Source organism: Opisthorchis viverrini (genome assembly GCF_000715545.1).
Source record: "Opisthorchis viverrini unplaced genomic scaffold opera_v5_416, whole genome shotgun sequence".
NCBI classification, from domain to species: Eukaryota; Metazoa; Platyhelminthes; class Trematoda; order Opisthorchiida; family Opisthorchiidae; genus Opisthorchis; species Opisthorchis viverrini.
In genome coordinates this window covers 5,286-23,355 of record NW_008752078.1, presented here as the reverse complement: position 1 = coordinate 23,355, position 18,070 = coordinate 5,286, and the positions used below count along the sequence as shown (strand labels likewise).

Genomic DNA, 18,070 nt, shown 5'->3' with positions numbered 1-18,070 from the left:
TCTATACACGAGGACCAAGGAGGCCACAAATTCAATCTGGAAAACGCGAAAATTTTGGCATACGGAGACACGCGACACGGAAGAGAATTTCTGGAAGCATGGTACTCCACGACAGATTCGATCAACCGGTGCATCGAACTGGATCCAATTTACGCACCTCTACGTGCAAAAGACCACCACCTCAACCGGAACACTCAAGGAGGAGAAACAAGGAACTCCTCGGAGTCAAATCAATAAAGGTCACAAGCCGGAACTCGGAAGGACAAGGTCACTCCAGCATGAATTGCCCAGTTCAGCGTACCAGCCAATGACCATATTTGCCACCTGACCTGTGGACTTTTTCCTCTATGGAAAACTCAGTTTGCTTGCCCACACAGAGTTACATCGACTTCGTACCTGGATTTTGGATGTAGAGGCTAATTTTACACTTTATTTTTTGTGAGTAGCTGTTGCCTGATTTATGAATATGGGGCATGAAAATATTGGATTATCCTTCTTTATCTTGCTGGTGTTCAGACGCATACCAACAATTTTCTAACTAACAGCTTACACGGGTCTATTTGTTGCGGAGATCTGTTGAGCTGGAAGGAAATGAGTGCCGCATGTGCGTGAGTGTGGATATAATCCTCTACTCTCTCATACTCAAGTTTCCAGCACTTGTATGTAACCACTTGTATCTTCGTAAAAACCAGACTCGGTCATCGATCGAGTCTGTAATATGTAGGATGTGAAAGGAACAAGTGACGTACAAGGTATTTAGGGATTTGCCACCGTGGTTGCCTAAAGAACGATGGGTTTTGAGCTACCGATATGATAACAGGAGACAGCTGTCTGAAAAAGTCCATAGGTGAAGACCGATCCGGAGTCGATTTGAACGGAAACGGCAGATGATCGCACACTTGTGGATATGGCTTGTGATGATGAACCATCCTTGTTTTCTATGGTCCATCTTTTCCATAATTTACATCTTCGTATTAACCTACTGCATATACATACACGTCATTATGCTGTCCAGCTGGCAACTGCGGTAACACAGTTTTAGGGAAATATCCTTTAATCTGGTAAAACCGAAAATTCCTTCCGGTTGTCTTTCACTGTACTGGACAAAACTGATTGTGTTTGGGATGTAAGTCCAATGTGTCCGCTCAGGAGGTGAATCATGGTAGTTTGAAAAAGTAGAAAGCATTTCTTGCGTTTCGATAATGTGAACAGGAACGCGCATAGCAAGTTTTACAGTAAGCCAGAGAATAGTTTAGCCAGCCAAACAGTCCCTTGTTTCTTTTTGAGCAGAATATTTCTACTCCTTCCCTCTTCGTTGCATCGATTTTGGTATCTTCGTCAGACAACCGAACCCTCAGGGGATTTACACCGATTTCGCTAGACCACTCGGATGTCTCAGTGCATTAAACTACGCAGTCCCAACTGCAATAGGGTGGCATGTCCAGTCGAAGTCGCGCTCATCAGTTAAACCCAGTAAATTTAGCAGATCGAAGCATATTGGATTGGTCACGCTGATTCCAACTTAAACAACTTTGGTTGGCGAGGGAAGAACAGAGTCAAACACATTTCTACTTGTAGTGCACTACTCATAAGGTTGCTAAAAATCCACCGACAGCCCACAACCGGTTTCATCATTCTTGGTGTTCATCAGCTAGGCGCAGTCCCCTAGTTTCTGTCAACCTTATATTCTGTTCGAAACCAAATTGCTTAACCAAATTAGTTTGCAAATGAGTGTAGTTCTCTAATTTAGTGCGATTGGGTATCAAGTAGAACATAAGATTAACGGAAACTCGGGGAATGCGCCTACCTGATGAGCCCCAAGAAGGGCGAAACGGTCATGGGCTGTCGGCGAATTTCAGCAACCTGAGGAGTAGTATCCGTGTGTTGCGATATCTCGAATATCGTAGCGACTGAAACATGAGGCGGCCTGGTGCAGCACATTCAGTTGCCTGAAAACGTCACAAACGAGAGATTCAGCTGGGTTCCAGATGGGTCTCTCGGAAAACCAAATTAGTTTGGAAATGTGAGTATATTCACTAAATACATTTCTATTCTCTCATGACCGATAAATACATCTTTTACAATATTCGGAGAGTCAACCTATCTTCCGGAAGGTCGCCGAGTAAACCACGGTTGACGTAGAACGCTGCTGAGTTTTGGGAAGTGTATTTTTAATATTTCATACTTCACAGTTCCATATTCATATTTCATAAATTTCCAAAGTATGGTTGGATTTCTTGAGTCCACTGAAAGCCTTAACCATTGTAGAAAGGTAACAGGATCTAGGTGTTTGACGAAGTTAGTGTGAGCAGCAACTAGCTGACCGTTTTGCTGTAATGTTAACAGTTTTAGCCCAGATTGGAGCTACGCAGAATCGTTGGAACTGACAGCTGACAGTGTTTTTCTTTTCATTTTATTTTCGAAAGACCATAGATCAGTGGTTTTGTAATTCTCGTTGTCACAAAGTCTGCAGGGACCAAATACGGAGTGTAATTAACACGACAGTTACTCATCAGTAACACGGCTATTTTAAAAAGGCTGATTGTTTGGGTTGAAGTTATGAAGGAAATTATCTAGAATCTGAAAAAAATCAAACGACAGGTGCGCTTACAGTCATTTATGATTGTGATGAAGTGATTTCAAGTTGTTGGCTCTGAAACAGAAAGGGATCTGGTATAGCATGAACTGAAGGCTCACGTACACACATTATCTAACGAACTGACGCCTGTGCTGAACCCAAACCGCGGCATTTTAAAAGGGCGCTCCACTGCCTGAACTATCGAAGACGTGATTATGGTCACACTTATACAGCTGGACTCCACGTGTTCCTTGCTACAGACTGCTTGGATAACGAATCCCAATGCTTCTAGAAAGTCTTGCACTTTCAACAGTTTGATGTGTAGATGGCGTCAACATGAATTTTTTGAAAAAGTTAGAGGGATTGCATGCGTTTCTAATAAAAATCTTTCATCAGGCCTTTTTCCCTGACGTCTAGAAAGTGAAAATGTGGGTTTTCCTTTTAAAATTCCTCTCGATTAGTGCTGCGTGGTATGAGAAACTTGGACTGTAGTCTCCTAAATTGTTGTACGGTGAACGTAACATTGTGGCTCTCGAAAATTTCAAATTTCTCACTACCTTTTACTGTTTTTTACTCCCTAATTTCAAAATGTGTCTTAAACTAACTGTAGCTTCGAGTGGCGAGGGTTTTCCAATGTGCTAGGGTGAGGAAAGCGTCGCGTCATACGATTGATTGAACATGATGCGTGGTTAAACGTATAGAACAAACTCAGTGAATTCTTAACCGTGTATTGTAACGTTCTTGACTCTCCGCTTCAATGAGCTACCCACTGGCCGAGCCACTCGTGGCTTTGAGTTACAAACAGACGCGCTGGGTAGATCACCGGTTGTTTTCTGGGAAAGAAGAAACCGTGTCCAATAATAACTGTCACTGGACAAACCGGGAAAAAGTAACAAAACTATTGAAAAAAAAAACATCCGATGAAGTAATCGAGTACAACCATTAACAAGTCCAACAAAATGCCTTAAAAGCTGCGTTCCGGTTGAGCAACCACACACAGAGAATCACAAGTGGGGCGGGGGGAACTAAACAAGCTACTGTGCGTTGACGCTGATATCGTCGTTCGTGACGTGACGTTTTCAGGGTCAGACCCGACAAACAGATGAATACTACTTTCAGGCACTACTGAAAACCAACTTCCTGCTGACAGAAACTCTGCAGAAGAAAAAACGATGCTTGAAAAATCCCTCCACTCCTTGAGTCAAGCATCGATATTCGATTGAAATGACCTAAGCAACAGAACTCAAAAGTTTCATCCTGATCTGTTTTATCTGCCTTGCGTCACGCTTCGCTCAACTATCTGCCCGATCACTTGGTACACGGTTAGCCTTAAAGCCTTTAGGCATTATTCTCTCCGTGAAACTACAGTGCCCACCCTACTTCCACCCCCGAAACATGTGGAGTGATGTTTCTTAGTTCCTGTTTACCGCATATCTACGGGAAAAGTGGGCAAACACGAAAAGTTCGGTAACCCAGATGTCCGCCCTACCTTGTAGCTAAGCAAACAGCAACCTCTAACTGGAGGAATTATTAATCAAACTGTTGCACGTTTGATCAGTTGACAAATCGACTTTGCTGCTGAACTCCGACAGGTGCTTATTAATTTAAAGAAAGGCTGTGGTAATGTATTGGTTATTGGACTATTTTTAGATGGGTCTATTTCGATTATCTAACCGTGACAATCAGTTTCTTACCATTGTACTGAACCAAACAGATATAGAAACACTCAAATTAATGGTAGCTCGGGTACGTGTGTTGGTTTCTGATCAGGTGGCTGTTGATCTGTTCGTCATGTTTGGCAGTAAATTATCAAACGCATCGGGTACGCACTCGTCAAGCTCGGTGAACAGACAAACAGCCGACTGGTCGACAGCTGCTGCCCAAGTTAGTTACACAGTACAATGCATCTGGCAACTTGGGTTCTCCAAAAATAAACTCGCACACTGGGTCGTTCTCCGTCAGCCATGAGTGATCGTGTCATTTTCCACAATGTGTAAGCACTCTCTCCACGCTAATTATCCTTTAGGGACTAGTTTCTTCAGTAAGGTCATTAATAGTAAACCTTAGATAAATAGCAAATTATTGATCTACGACCATTTGAATAAAGTCTGAAAATATGCTTTCCGATGTTATCTGCATATCGCTATCACGGATGCGGCGTGCAAGCCGGATGTTCGTAGGCATGATGGTGACCCGCTTGGCGTGAATAGCACACAGGTTGGTGTCCTCGAACAGGCCAACCAAATTGGCCTCGCTCGCTTCCTGTAGAGCAGTGACAGCCGAGCTCTGGAGCCTGAGGTCGGTATTGAAGTCTTGAACGATTTCCCTCACCAGGCGTTGGAAGGGCATTTGACGGATGAGCAGCTCCGTGGACTTCTGGTAACGGCGGATCTCACGGAGAGCGATGGTCCCAGGCCTGTAGCTTCTTCACACCACCGGTGGCTGGTGCACTTTCGCGCGCGGTCTTTGTTGTGAGCTGCTTCTTCGTGGCCTTCGCACCAGTACTCTTGCGGGCAGCTTGCTTGGTGCGTGCCATCTCTGTTTTATAAAGCACTCAGTACTCGCACAATGGAGTTGGATTTTCGAAAGCTATGACGTATCCCTGATGAACTAAAGCCATCGGGCAATTGAGTTGAGAGTACCACTCCAAGCTATTAAGCCCCATTCAGGCATTCCGGGGTCTCAGCGATGCTGGGAAATTATCCCACAGGGCTTTTCAGCCAGAGGCATGGTTGATTCAGTGAACAATGAAATTCGGTGAGCTGCAAAAACACGATTGTAGATGAGGACGATTTCTGATTTGGGCACAAACGCCACAAAATGCAACATTTCAGCGTAGGTTTTGCAGCTGAGAGCATTGTGCGGATAATGGACAGCGTTTTGTGAGCGGTGCTGTTTGAAACCAGTGTTTTGGAAGGGTTAATAAGAGTCAGAAGTTGTTCACTTTTATGGATATTTTTGACAAGATTAGATAGATACTTTTACCGCCTCTTGTAGCTTTGATTTGAGTTGCCATGCGTGTACCAGCTAGACAGCAGCCATTGCTTGGCTGTGCAACACACACCCACGTTCATCTAGTGGACCCACTGATCGTACGTCTGAAAGTAGACCAACCAGAGGAGTCGTTTAATCACAATCAAAACCGTACCTCCAATGAGGTACGCCCGCTCGACCATATCTAGTGGACCCACTGATCGTACGTCTGAAAATAGACCAACCAGAGGAGTCTTTTAATCACAATCAAAACCGTGCCTCCAATGACGTACGCCCGCTCGACCATACGTGTTTTACTATGTGATCCTATTGGAAGTCGGTTTGGGCTGTAGTCGGTAAGGCGATTTTGAGGTTTATCTGTGCCTCCTTCCTGAAATCGGAGTCACTCTTCACCGAAAATCATAAAGTGCTGTGCGACAGTTTCATCCATGTCAGCAATTCTTGGTAATGATTACCTTAGAAACTTCCGAGGAACTTGGAACCAGAAACCATTTGACAATAAGTTGGTTTAGGTGACGTGAACCGCGCCAAACAAACTGTCCCAAGTGATAATTTATCACACTGTTAATCAACAAATTGTGAACTACAAAGTGCCCAAAAATAAAAAAATGGTTTTCCTTAATTCAAGAAAAACGGTTGTGATAGGTAGGATCCTATTTCTTAATAATGAAGTGAAACCATCAGAATGGTGCTCATATCTCAACAGACCATTCTTGTCTTGACATTCTGTTGTGTACTCTCCAGGGATAACTCACGCCGGTGGCCTCAACGTCATAGACTATTACCTCGTACCATAATACGACACCGTATATTATTGTATGCATACAATAGAATGAGTCGTGCGTTAAAATAAGAGGAAACCACATTTGTAAACTACGCTAGAATGTCGACACCCAGTGGAGACAGAACCAGTTGTTCCTTCGGGAGAATTCGGGGTGGACATTTTCCGTTTTTCTTATGGGAACGAAGCTTTCTTATTTCCTAAGATTAATTCATTGGAAAGAGAATTTAAGAATCCAGCAACGGGCCTTTTCAGTTGACGTAACAATGTGATCGTCGAAAAACGAACGTAACTGCTTTCATCTTGTCAGCATCCTTTCTGGTTGAAGGCTTTTCATGTTTAGAAACTATTCTAGGGAATTTGAATCTTCCACCGAATGACCGCCCTCCCCCCTTTCCCTAATCGCACAGCAGACTTCAGACCTTTCTCATGCTATGCGCAGTGCTATTCGTGAGCTTTGAAGCGCGTTTCCTTTCTCTAATCCATATGTGACGTGAGTAGAATGGGAATTTTAATGAATTCCGTGCCCCATTGTCAGTAGTATGAATTTATACTTTTTTCCGCCAATGCGTTGTTCAGCGCCGAAAGCGTGCTTCATTCTGACCTATAAGAACAGCAATCTTTTACGCACTAGTACGGATTCATTCCCCTGTTGGATGTTACTTCCAAATGTCTTCTCGTTATTTAGAGACAGGTTTCTCATCGCCAACGTTTGAATGACTGCATTGAACTAACGTGAGTTGTGTGTCAAAAGAGGATAGTCATAAGTAAACAAGGCCGACAACGTATACTCCAATGATGATGAGCAAGGTACATGTGAATAAAAGTGCGAGGTTTTCAGACAGAAAACAAAGGGACGCAGTAGTAAGCTCCTTCTAGGGCCATTGAGTAAATCAGCTATTGTACGGGGAGACATACAGACATATATAGGATTGCATCAGTCGCCATCAGCTTGATCTTCTCGAGCAGCGTTCACTGGTCGTCGCAAGGGAGACGGTAACACCAACGCGAGTCGCTTCTGTGCACGCAGAACTTGGGCAGCTCTCTGATAGCTGTGATCTTCGATGTTGCCAGAATACGTACACGAAAGTCAGTTGACCTGTTCAGGAGTTAGGATACATGTTTTGGGTATACCGATCAGTTTCATTGTGTTTGTACAGTAAATCAATCTTGGTCTTCCGTGACTATGGATGATCTTTCTGTGTACGGTGCATATTACCGATGCATTTGAATGAACAAACTATGAAGAATTCGTCAGCGCACCAGAACTGATTTGCGTTACCTGTCTGTATCAGACAGAAGTTCCTGAAATGTAATTCATCAGCTCACGTCAGACTAGCGGCACTGAGTTGTCTTGCAGGCAAATCACCGTTGGAAACAAATCGCTCGAGAGGTTTTCTGGCCAGAGCGTGTTCCGAGTAATCGTCTTTTTGGAGATTATTTCAAACAGGGTGGCTCAGTTGACTAGAACTTTACGAATCTAAGATATAGACGTCTGAAACGTATGTCTTTGTCTTGAGCAAGGAAATCTGTTAAATTTATCTTACTTTTGCCAGTTACTTCAAATTTGGATCGATCAGGCAGGCAGCTGGACTTTTTAAGGGACTGTTTTCTCTCTAAGCTTATTTTCTGCATGAATTTATTAGGTTCGTTAAAGACATCGGTGCCATCCTTGATGTTCACCTAAACAGGAAGGCGGGTCAAACGCTCCTTAGGTCACTTGTTTTCACTTGATGCAATCCGCCCTCTCCCAGCTCGGAACATCATAGTCTATGTTGTTCTGAATAGGTCTACATCCATATCCGTGCACAAGAGCACTTGTTACTCAAATTCCCAGGTTCAAAACGATGATCTTATTAATATGGCGGTACATATTGAGACGTTGCCATGATTTGTCATCGTTCCACTTGCGGTTCCACTTCCTTTTCTTTCTGACAACGAACCGAGCTGAATATCTCCTTCTTCCCATTGTGGTTCCCCCCAATTGAATGTGTGATTGAGACCTCTGAACCTGCCACTTTTCTTACTTTTTCGAACGCTTCCTGGACATAGGTAATCCTCAAATACGATTTGTTTTGTGCCCTGACACTTTACACCTGGCTCCATCAATTTACGTCGTGACTAGTCTCACACGTGAACATCAGATGATGTGTAATCCAAAAACCTGCTCTTAATTTTGTTCATCAAGCCAGATTGAAAATGATACTCAGTCCATCTACGGTTGACCTTGAAGATGGAAGACACTTAGTATAAACGTTTTCTAACGGACAGGTACTCTTGGTTTTGACTAAAACCGTCAAAAATGTGACCCTGAAACCATCACTTCCTGAACAAGAGCACGCCTCGTATATGAATGAAATGAACCGTTCCGTGCCCTGCAACTTTCCACTTGGTCCAAGAAAATCTATCCTGAGTCAGTAATTGTTGGCCGAGGCTTTCTTTCAATGAAGTTTCGCAGCGGCACCCTCGGCCGCTTGTTCTGATACAAGTGACTCGGAAGCCGACATTCACTAGTCCAAAGTGTTGTATTCACTATTGAGGTCAGACTATGTCACCTCGCTGCTTATCACGAGAGGGAGGGAAGGAATTTGTAATCTAAGAGCAGCAGTTCTGAATCTGAGAACGTCGCGCATTTCGAATACTCCTTAGAGGTTGCCACAATTTAGATCAATTTAGTGGCCTTAAAACGTTTCGCGAAATGTTAGGCACTCAGCTAGATGTATTCGGACTTAGGTGCAGAACAGATCGAATCTGGCTTTAGAGTTAACGAGCAGTTGATTTGGCTAATCTTCTGAAATTGAATGCTCTACACAGAACATCAGTGGACAAATACACTAATTTGCAAATGAGTTTGGTTTTCACGAGAGACTCAACTGAATCTTTCGTTTATGATATTCCACAACTGAATGTGCTGCACACAGTCCGTCTCATAATTCAGTTGGCACGATATTCGAGATATCGCAGTATATTTTCATAGAGGAAACTACTCACAAGGTTGCTGAAAACTCTTCGACGGCCCACGACTGGTTTCATTCTTCGATTTAGTCTCTCGTGAAGACCGAACTGATTTGCGAGTGTATTTCTCGAAAACAGTCCAATTTGGGTTCAAGTAGAACATAAGGTTGAGGGAAACTCGGAGACTGCGCCTACCTAATGAGCACCAAGAAGGGCGAAACCGGTCGTGGGCTGTCGAAGGGTTCTCAGCAACCTTGTGAGTAGTTTCCTTCATCAGTGTACAAATGTGTAAGAACGGTGTGGCCTCAGTATTATTTCGCAAGCATTTAGTTAACCGGCTCTCAACAAATGCATGAAAATGAAGGAAAATTTGCAACAATGGAACGCTACTTTTGGCTCTATTGGTTGTTAGTCAGTAGGAGCTGAATGTCGAATGTTTATCTGAACAAAAACAGAGCTCCAAATTTTTGTAGATTTTGAAAGCCCGTGGAGCCCCGACGCACATGAACCGGTTGGTTTGATGTTCTCAGTTTTCTATTCTCAACGGGACCAAACGAATTTCGATTATCTTGGACTGGTAATAAAATGGAGAATGAACCCGATTCCCTCCTATAGAAATCAGAACAATCTCGGAACCTGGGTGTTTATGCCCCAATTTCTGGGTTTTATCATTTCGATCGCTTTGCGAAAAGCCCGAATGAGGCACGCTAATTGTGTCTCTGATTACGCTACTTATAAATCTGTCAGTAACTAAGTGTTTCAAATAATTGTCAAAGGTCCAGGTGAAGCTTCAGCCTTACGGTCCACCCTGCGACTGTGGTGCGCCAGAATGTGTTCGACATCCCCACTGCTGAGTTCTTCGAAATTGCACTTTTTCCATTCAAGCCACCCTTCATCACTTCATAGCGAGAGTTCACCAGAAGTCTGCTCATCTCTGTCATTTTCTTTAGGTAAGATCTTGCCTATGACGGGACATGGGAAGCAAGCAACGTTTTGCTACACTCGCTGACATAACTTATCTTCCCACGTTTACGTCATGGACTACTGTCTCTTCCACATTTTAGGTTCAGCCCAGTTCCAGCCAACTTACTGGGTATGCCCGAAGCCCGGTCACCATCAGACAAAACCTCAACCGCACCATCGTGCTCCACCCCTGACTGCACAGGAGACTGTTCGTCAGTTTCATCTACTTCATCTTCTAGCTCAACCGCAAAGAGACTGCGCATCAAATTTGCCAACCGACTGAACGCGCCAACCGATACTATCGCTGCGCTTGCAGCTGGTGTACGAACTAGTTTCATGACATCCTTCAAGACTTTGTCGGCTGTTGGTGAATCAAAGCTCACTTCATCTAATTTATTTATACATTCATCCACCTCTCCATTGGCTACAAGATCCCCAAGTCCGTCTCCAGATCATAATTCGGCTGCCACTTCGAAGTAGTAAAACATTGTAGAATATTTTGTAGATTAGACATATTTTTGTTTATTTCGACGCTTGCCTAATCTGCCCACCCACCCCTCAGTCGAACAGCCACATCGCGTAATTCATCACCATCCCACAAAAGAATCAGATTTTCGAACATTTTCACATTTACTTCTTTGTTGTTCCTTGATCCTGAGGATCGGACGGGATGGGGTTTGTTGCACAAACTTCCGTCCCAGAACTGCTCTTCACACACCCCTCATTCAAATCTGACGGTCGCACTCACCTCAGTATGGCTTCATCTGGGTGAAAAGGACTGCGATTTCTACTCTTATTTGCCTAGTAAAGTCATCTCGTTCTCATGTTCGACATTTTTTACAAAGTTTTGGTTTCATCACTGGTGAAGTGTACATAACTACCTTGCTGCACGCATAATAAACGAAGATTACTTAGAAACCAGTCGAGTCTATTTGAATCATTGTTTCAGATGGACTTGATAAACAATCGGTAGTTTTTTATTTGAGCGAATTTTCGCTTTTAACACAAAAGTTTCATCAGGTCAAATTAACAGGTCACCAAGGTGGCCAGGTGTTAAGGTAGACGGGGAACCTCTTCAGATTATCACACTAGATCAGGTATTGAGTGTCAATTAACGGCTCATGTCGGTTAGCGTGGTTGTCAAAATCTTGCTTTGGTGGATTGGAAGAGTTCCAAATTAATTCTGATCAGGTTTGGCTCGTTAACCTTTCACCTCAGGATGCTTCAATTGATGGTTCACCTCGGGCGCCACTGGTAGATTTTCCTTGGTCTCTGTGGGGTTGTGAGTGCTCCGATAATTTAGTTTGAGGTGAGCTGGATGAGGTCAAGTAGAATTCAAATGATGGCTACTGTTCCTTCTGATAATCGCACACCAACACTTGTCAGCTCGACTGATCCAAAACCGTTCTTCACACGCTTGCCAGTTCCACGCCTTCTGTTCTGTCAACACTTGGATGCTTGACGATTTCTACCGCTTCGACTGTCAGTCTTCGTGACGTGGACCGTAGTTCTCCCCTCGAAACCTCAACATTTTCTGAATCTTTTTTGTCCCGTGTCTAGTGCGTGTTCCGCGATTCAGTACCGCTCGATATTCATCCGCGTTTCTCGGTTGCCTGTTTATTTCTCTACTTTGCTCTCCGCTTCTGGTGTGAAGTTTCCTAGCCGTCTGTCCTATATCGACCTTAGTGCAGTCAATACACTTAATTTTGTAGACACCGTCCCTGGTTTTGCTTCAATTGCACCAGTGTAGATCGAGAAATGTTTCCCCTCTGGAAAACTACTCTTATGTTAGCCGTGTTTAGAATTCTTCGAATGACCTCCGATGCGCCTGGCTTATATGGAATAACACCGACCCATTCCCGTTTGGGTTTCGCCACCGGTACCAAAACTCTTCGCAATTGACGCCTGATCAAGCTAACTGGATATCCACTACCCAGAGGTTTGTTCTTTACTTCAATTAGAGTCGTTGTCCTATCAGCTTCTTCTGTGTACAAGGCCTCAAATGCCCAAACATTGATTAGGCAATACTGACGAATGCCGACTTCGGATGAGCAGACGAGTAGTTCAAAGCTGCCTCACTGTCGGTTGGCTTCTCGTACACTGTGGTATTTAGTTTTCCCCCGATCTTATGCGTCATGCAGTCTAAAAAAGCCAGTTTACCCATCTCCATACTAAATTTGATCGGTGGACTCAGTTCATTCAGATAATTGTAAAACTTACTTCTTTACGACGCAAGTGCCATCTACACAACGCCAGAATATCTTAGGTGGGTGTGGGAATCCGGCCAAAGTTCTCTGTTCAAATTCTTCCATAAATATATTAGCCAAAACCGCGGATCTTGGAGATCCCACTGTGCGTGAGTGTAAACCACGGAGTCAAAAGCGAAACGTTGCCCAAATAAATAATTACCGACTGTTTATCAAGCCCTTCTGACACGATGACTTCTCAATCGGTTCCGAACCTTTTCCAACTCTTTGAATCATGTTTGAAATCAGAGAAGGAACGAATATTTGCGCATATGCTAGAAGTACGTTACTTGTCCCCTTGCCTTTTGAGCTTTTACAGGGGGATGAACAAATCAATGTGTCAATGGCTATTTTGAACTTATTATCTATTTATTAGCTGAAGGTCATAAGGATCCTCAATCCGTTTGTTTCTTCTGCACATCAAACATATAGACTGGATTCTCGCCGCCTACCGGGAATCGCTGTGGAGATGTCGCTGGCGAGTAAGGAAGCATCGTTTGACAATTACCCCACTTAGATAGCATCCAGAGCACATATCCACCACCCTGTCAACTCATCGGCCTGTTACGTGCGAGAATCGCCCACAGGTCTTGTCTACTTTGAAGATAAGGGCATCACAGGGCATGACAGTGTCTCAATTAACCGCCTAAATCAAAAGCTACATAGCTTAGTGTTTTCAGATCACCAAACAGTCAGCCTGCATCCGAAATATGATGGAGTGGTGACTTCGTCACCTGGATCAAGTCGTCTCGATTACCGCATGACTATACTCAAGCTACAATAACCGCCCTGATCTATCTCTTCATACCCATTTTCGTCGCATTGTTTCGGTCATTATTTGGTTGCTTCAGATCCGCTGTCTTTTTGTGGACGGCAATTTTCTGTTGAGAACTCTGTGCTGGTTTCCGTTAGCTACCTACGTACCTCTTTTTAAGGTCATTGGGTTCATTAGGTATGCAGTTATCGTCGTTGAAACAGTGGACCCAAACTCTGAACGCTGCACTTTCACTTTGCATCCAAGCTGGTGCCATAAAATCATTCCAAGATAAACGAGGGGCACTGCATGTTTGAAAAACTTTTTTTCGTTTTTCGCTCCCGATTTCATATCTTACTGGAGCTATTTAACGGACAACCAAAAGTTTGCGCATTAACCCCACCGAGCACACTGATACGTGCAAATGCTTTGGGCGTTCCGTAATCTGTGTGACTGACTGATGGAGCCACTCAAAGACACCAAAAACTGACCACTGAATATCCCACCCAAACACTGTTGTTTCGCAAACTACTCAGTACTTTTTTATCTTGGCGAATTTGAACTACCTGTCTCAAGCCTGGCGGGGTNGCGGGTTTTAGCGCCCTAAATAAGATGGCTTTGGTGACAAAAAGACAGGTTCATCAGCAGGAAAACAGAGAGCGTCTACCCTAAAAAATGAGGCATCTTCTCGCTATAACGACACGGCAGGCAGAAATGGTAAAATATCGATATGCGATCATGGAGTTGGTAAACTTAGCTGGGAGCTCCGCCAGGCCCTCAGGATAGCTCTTTCTCTCTCTCTCTATCTCAAGCTCCTTGTGACTGCTGAGTGTTATTGTTCACGCTGAGATTTGAAAAAATCGTCCAGCTGTATCACTCTTTTGGTGCCCAGCTGCCATGCCACCCAAAGGAAGCACGAGTGCTGAGATACAGCCAGGTTGCCCAAGTCTAGATAGGGGAAGTCGAACGGCAGAGGTTGAGTTTGAACCACAGACCTTCAGGTCGTACTCTAAACACCGAACCATCTCGCCCCATGAGATGTATAAGTCGAAGCAAATAGGAAAGCTTAAGGCGGATGGTCAAGCTCGATGATTACACTGAAGGAATGAGGCAAGAAGTTCTCTCCTAGCCAATCTGCTACATTTGTGCTAGATGCCAAGCAGCAGGGCAACGTTTGCAAAGAAAGCTTCCAAGAAAATGCCGACCGATTGCTTTGTTCTCTGTGCCTCCCAAGTATTTTTGAAGAGTATTCTTCAAAATATCAACCACACACTACCTGAGTTTCTATATAAGCTTGTGTTATTACTGATGTTAGAATTACACTATGCTAATATTGGTAGCAGACACCTGATTACGTACTGTTACCTGTGCATAAAAAGTCTTGGCATTTGACAGGAAAGAATCAACGGTTTTGTCACTTTTTTGGGTTGGTGCAATGCATTGTACGATCAGCAGAACCTGTTGCAACTTCCTTCTGACAGCGGCGTTGGAGAAACCCATGTGATTGTTTTTCGTAGTCAAAAGCGATTTCCATCGAAAGCTCATGCGAAGAATTTGTTAGGAAATTATACTGATTTAGAGCAACCAAATTTTGATCCTGACGTTTTGCAATCCTCGTGGAGGACCTACCGATTACCAACATTGTAAGACTTGGAGGGGAAAGTGCTAAACATTTGACATGCTTTGGTTACTAATGAAAAGCATAGCCGATTGTGTTTTTGTTATAACTGCCTTAAATGGGAGAACCTGATGAAAAAACAGCAGGTGATCTGATCTGTCCGGTTACATCCTGCTGATAAGTCTCTACCAACGACTTTTCAGGGACCAAATGTGTGCTGCTTAACAATGGTCGGTAACTGCTCCACTAGTAAAAAGTAATTTATAGTATTCACTGTACTGTTTCACTTAGTTCAGGTGTCTTCTATCATTGACCCGCAATGTTCCCGGGAATGGATCGAACTAATCAGCTTAATCTCGAGGAATTCACCTCTTATTGGAGCGACAGAATGGCTTTTCAACAGAGAGCACACAACACTTGGAAGTCATCTTTTCGGAAGGGCTTGATACAGATTGTTTACCAAGTACTTCGGAAACAGACAACACTGTTTGCGTTGGGTCTTGTCTTCAGATGTATCCAATCCGAATTTTTTTATTATCGGAGTGGTTCTGCTGCACAATCATTGTTTGTGTGAAGTTTCCAATTATTTTTAGCTTCGCTACCGACGAAAAAAAACGACTTTGCTTGCTTGAATCCCATGTTCTTCTGCAGCGGAAAGTTCTATCAGTTAGCGAGAATCTGGTCCCTCCACACAGAAAGAGTTTTTAGCGATCTTTTGAGTAGTGTATTACGCCTGTGAAGTGAACTGTGATACCTCGAATATCGTACCAACTAAAGCATGAGTCAGCCTAGCGCAGCACGTCCAGTTGCTTATAAACATCATAATCGAGAGATTCGGTTGGGTTCCAGGTGAGTCCATCATCAAAACCAAATTATCTTTGTCGATTAGAGCATAAGGTTGACGAAGACTCGGGAAGTGCGCAGTTCTTATGAGCTCCAAGAAGGACGAGTTGGTCGTGGGCTGTCGAAGAATTTTCAGCAACCTTGTGAGTAGCTTTCTTTATGAAAATATGTCAACTGAATCATGAGGCGGCCTGTGTGCAGCACATTTAGTTGTAGACTATCATAAACGAGAGATCACTTGAGTCTCTCGTGAAAACCAAATTGATTTGCAAATGAGTGTATTTCTCGAAAACAGTCCAATTTGGGTTCAAGTAGAACATGAGATTGACAGAAACTCGGAGACTTCGCCTACCTGATGAGCCCGAAATGGAAGGGCGAAACCGGTTGTGGGCTGTCGAAGAGTTTTCAGGAATCTTGAGAGTGGTTTCCTTTGTGATAAAAACCTTATGAGTTGTCCAGCTACCATACGACCCCAAGGAAGCAGGAGGGTCTGCATTCTGCCAGGTTGCATAAGCCTAAACAAGAAGAGTTGCGATGCACATTTGTGGGGTCCGAACCGCGGACCTTCAATGAACGCAAGCTGTCTGCAGAGCCACCTCACTCAAGATGAGGACGCCGAAAGGAGATATTCAATGAAGGTTGAAACTCCATCTTGTTGACAACTGCTGCATTCGCCATTGATGGAGAAAGGTATTGGAGAGATTCAAGTCCCCACGCATGGTCTGCGACAGCTCAGGAATTGGGAAGACTAACCCATCAGTCTGATTTGAAAGCAGTTACACTCATGGCGGATTTCAATAGAAGCATGGTTTCATTTAAAGATAAAAGACGAATAGTAATAGGTATTAACTAAATGTGCCACACTGTACAGTCATCATGAAACTCCAGGAGAACCGGGGAGTATTGGTACTACTAGGCTTCTCAAGCCCGGGCGATAACAGCAGTAGAGAATCCCGGATTGGATTCGAACGACGAATTTCCCTATTCGTTCTACCGTAAGCTCAATATTCGTAATTTTAATAATTTTGTCCCCTCATTCAATGGGATGAAAGGATGGGATTCAGTGGGATGAGGGAATAAGGGCATTCACTGTGGAGTTATTTATTACAAAATGCCAACTGAACAGTTATAGACTATTGGACAGAAAAGCAAAACTCTCATCTACATCTTGTTTACAAAAACTGAATATCCATCTTCTCTTTGAACGCGTCTTTCTAAACTTTCCTGGATATTNACTGTTGCTCAAATTCAAGCAAATGTTACAAAGTGACTCCACAAATTCCGCAACAGATCTCCCTTTTCAAGAGACGCAAAGCGAATTTACACGAAGAAACATACTACTCGCATGCCTCCCATTAGTAGTATCACCGTTACACCGTGTCTGGAAACGTCACAAACACGTAGAGCATCCTGATCTAAATAATATTTAATTTATTCCCTTGTTTTTTTTCAGGCAGACGAACAGCGTCTTGGGGGTTGTGATGAGATGGTGAGCGTGTAAAGATAATCATATGCATGAGTCATAAAAGCCAGTACGGAATTTGGTGGCATCTGAAACTGAGCATAGACAGAAAGATCTCCGTGCACTGGGTCGTTGTGCTTCCTTCACTCACATTGTGTAAGCAGATCTGGACGCTACACAGGTAACATGCTCTATTTCCTAGCCAATTTTAGTTGTCTTATCTGCAATGAAGCCTTCGGAATGATGGAGTCCCGAGTCTCAGAAGAAGAAATGTCCTTGGGGTTGAACGAAGTCTCGTGCGGATTCAGTGGCACCGAATCTTGCGGCCAAAAACAACTAGTCTAGTGGTGGACAGAAACATATGCTCTATGGATATCCACGAATAAGTAAGAATGTTCATGACGGGATGCGCTACAGTACCGGAGAACATGCGGGCTATTCATAAGGGGCTGAACCCCCCGGTGGGAACCCCACAATGTGAAGCTGCACAAAACGCAGACTCATACACTTTGAACAGATCAGAAGAGTAGGTCGTTAGCCTACTGATCGATACCTTGATAAACATAAAATTCTGGAACTCAGGTAAGTTTGTTATACTTTCTAATGTCTAGACGCCCGGTATTGTCATCCATAGGATGATGACATCATTAACAGAATGAGGCCAGGTTATATTGTCAATCATAATAAGACGGTTTGCAAGTGGGCTTTTGTGTGACACACACGTGACGCTGAGGCGGCTTGGTATTACGCTATTTACTACCGCTGATCAGATCACTGATCAACGAAACGGTTAAGTGTTCGAGCACTCTCCGGAAGGTTACGGGTAAGGAATTCTGATTTTCATGAGGGCAATGCTGAAATTTTCCCAGAGGGATG

At 43.7% G+C, this 18,070-nt stretch overlaps 1 protein-coding gene across 1 annotated transcript in view; it reads left to right on the top strand.

Annotated features, from left to right (window-relative positions):
• The window catches only part of T265_15282 (hypothetical protein), a gene marked incomplete at both ends in the record, with an annotated part of 36,651 nt that extends 25,900 nt beyond the window's left edge, over nt 1–10,751 (top strand). Inside the window, one exon of the mRNA XM_009177393.1 lies at nt 10,373–10,751. Coding sequence (XP_009175657.1) covers nt 10,373–10,751 — 379 coding nt within the window. The remainder of the gene's footprint in view (nt 1–10,372) is intronic.
• Nucleotides 10,752–18,070: the final 7,319 nt, after the last annotated feature.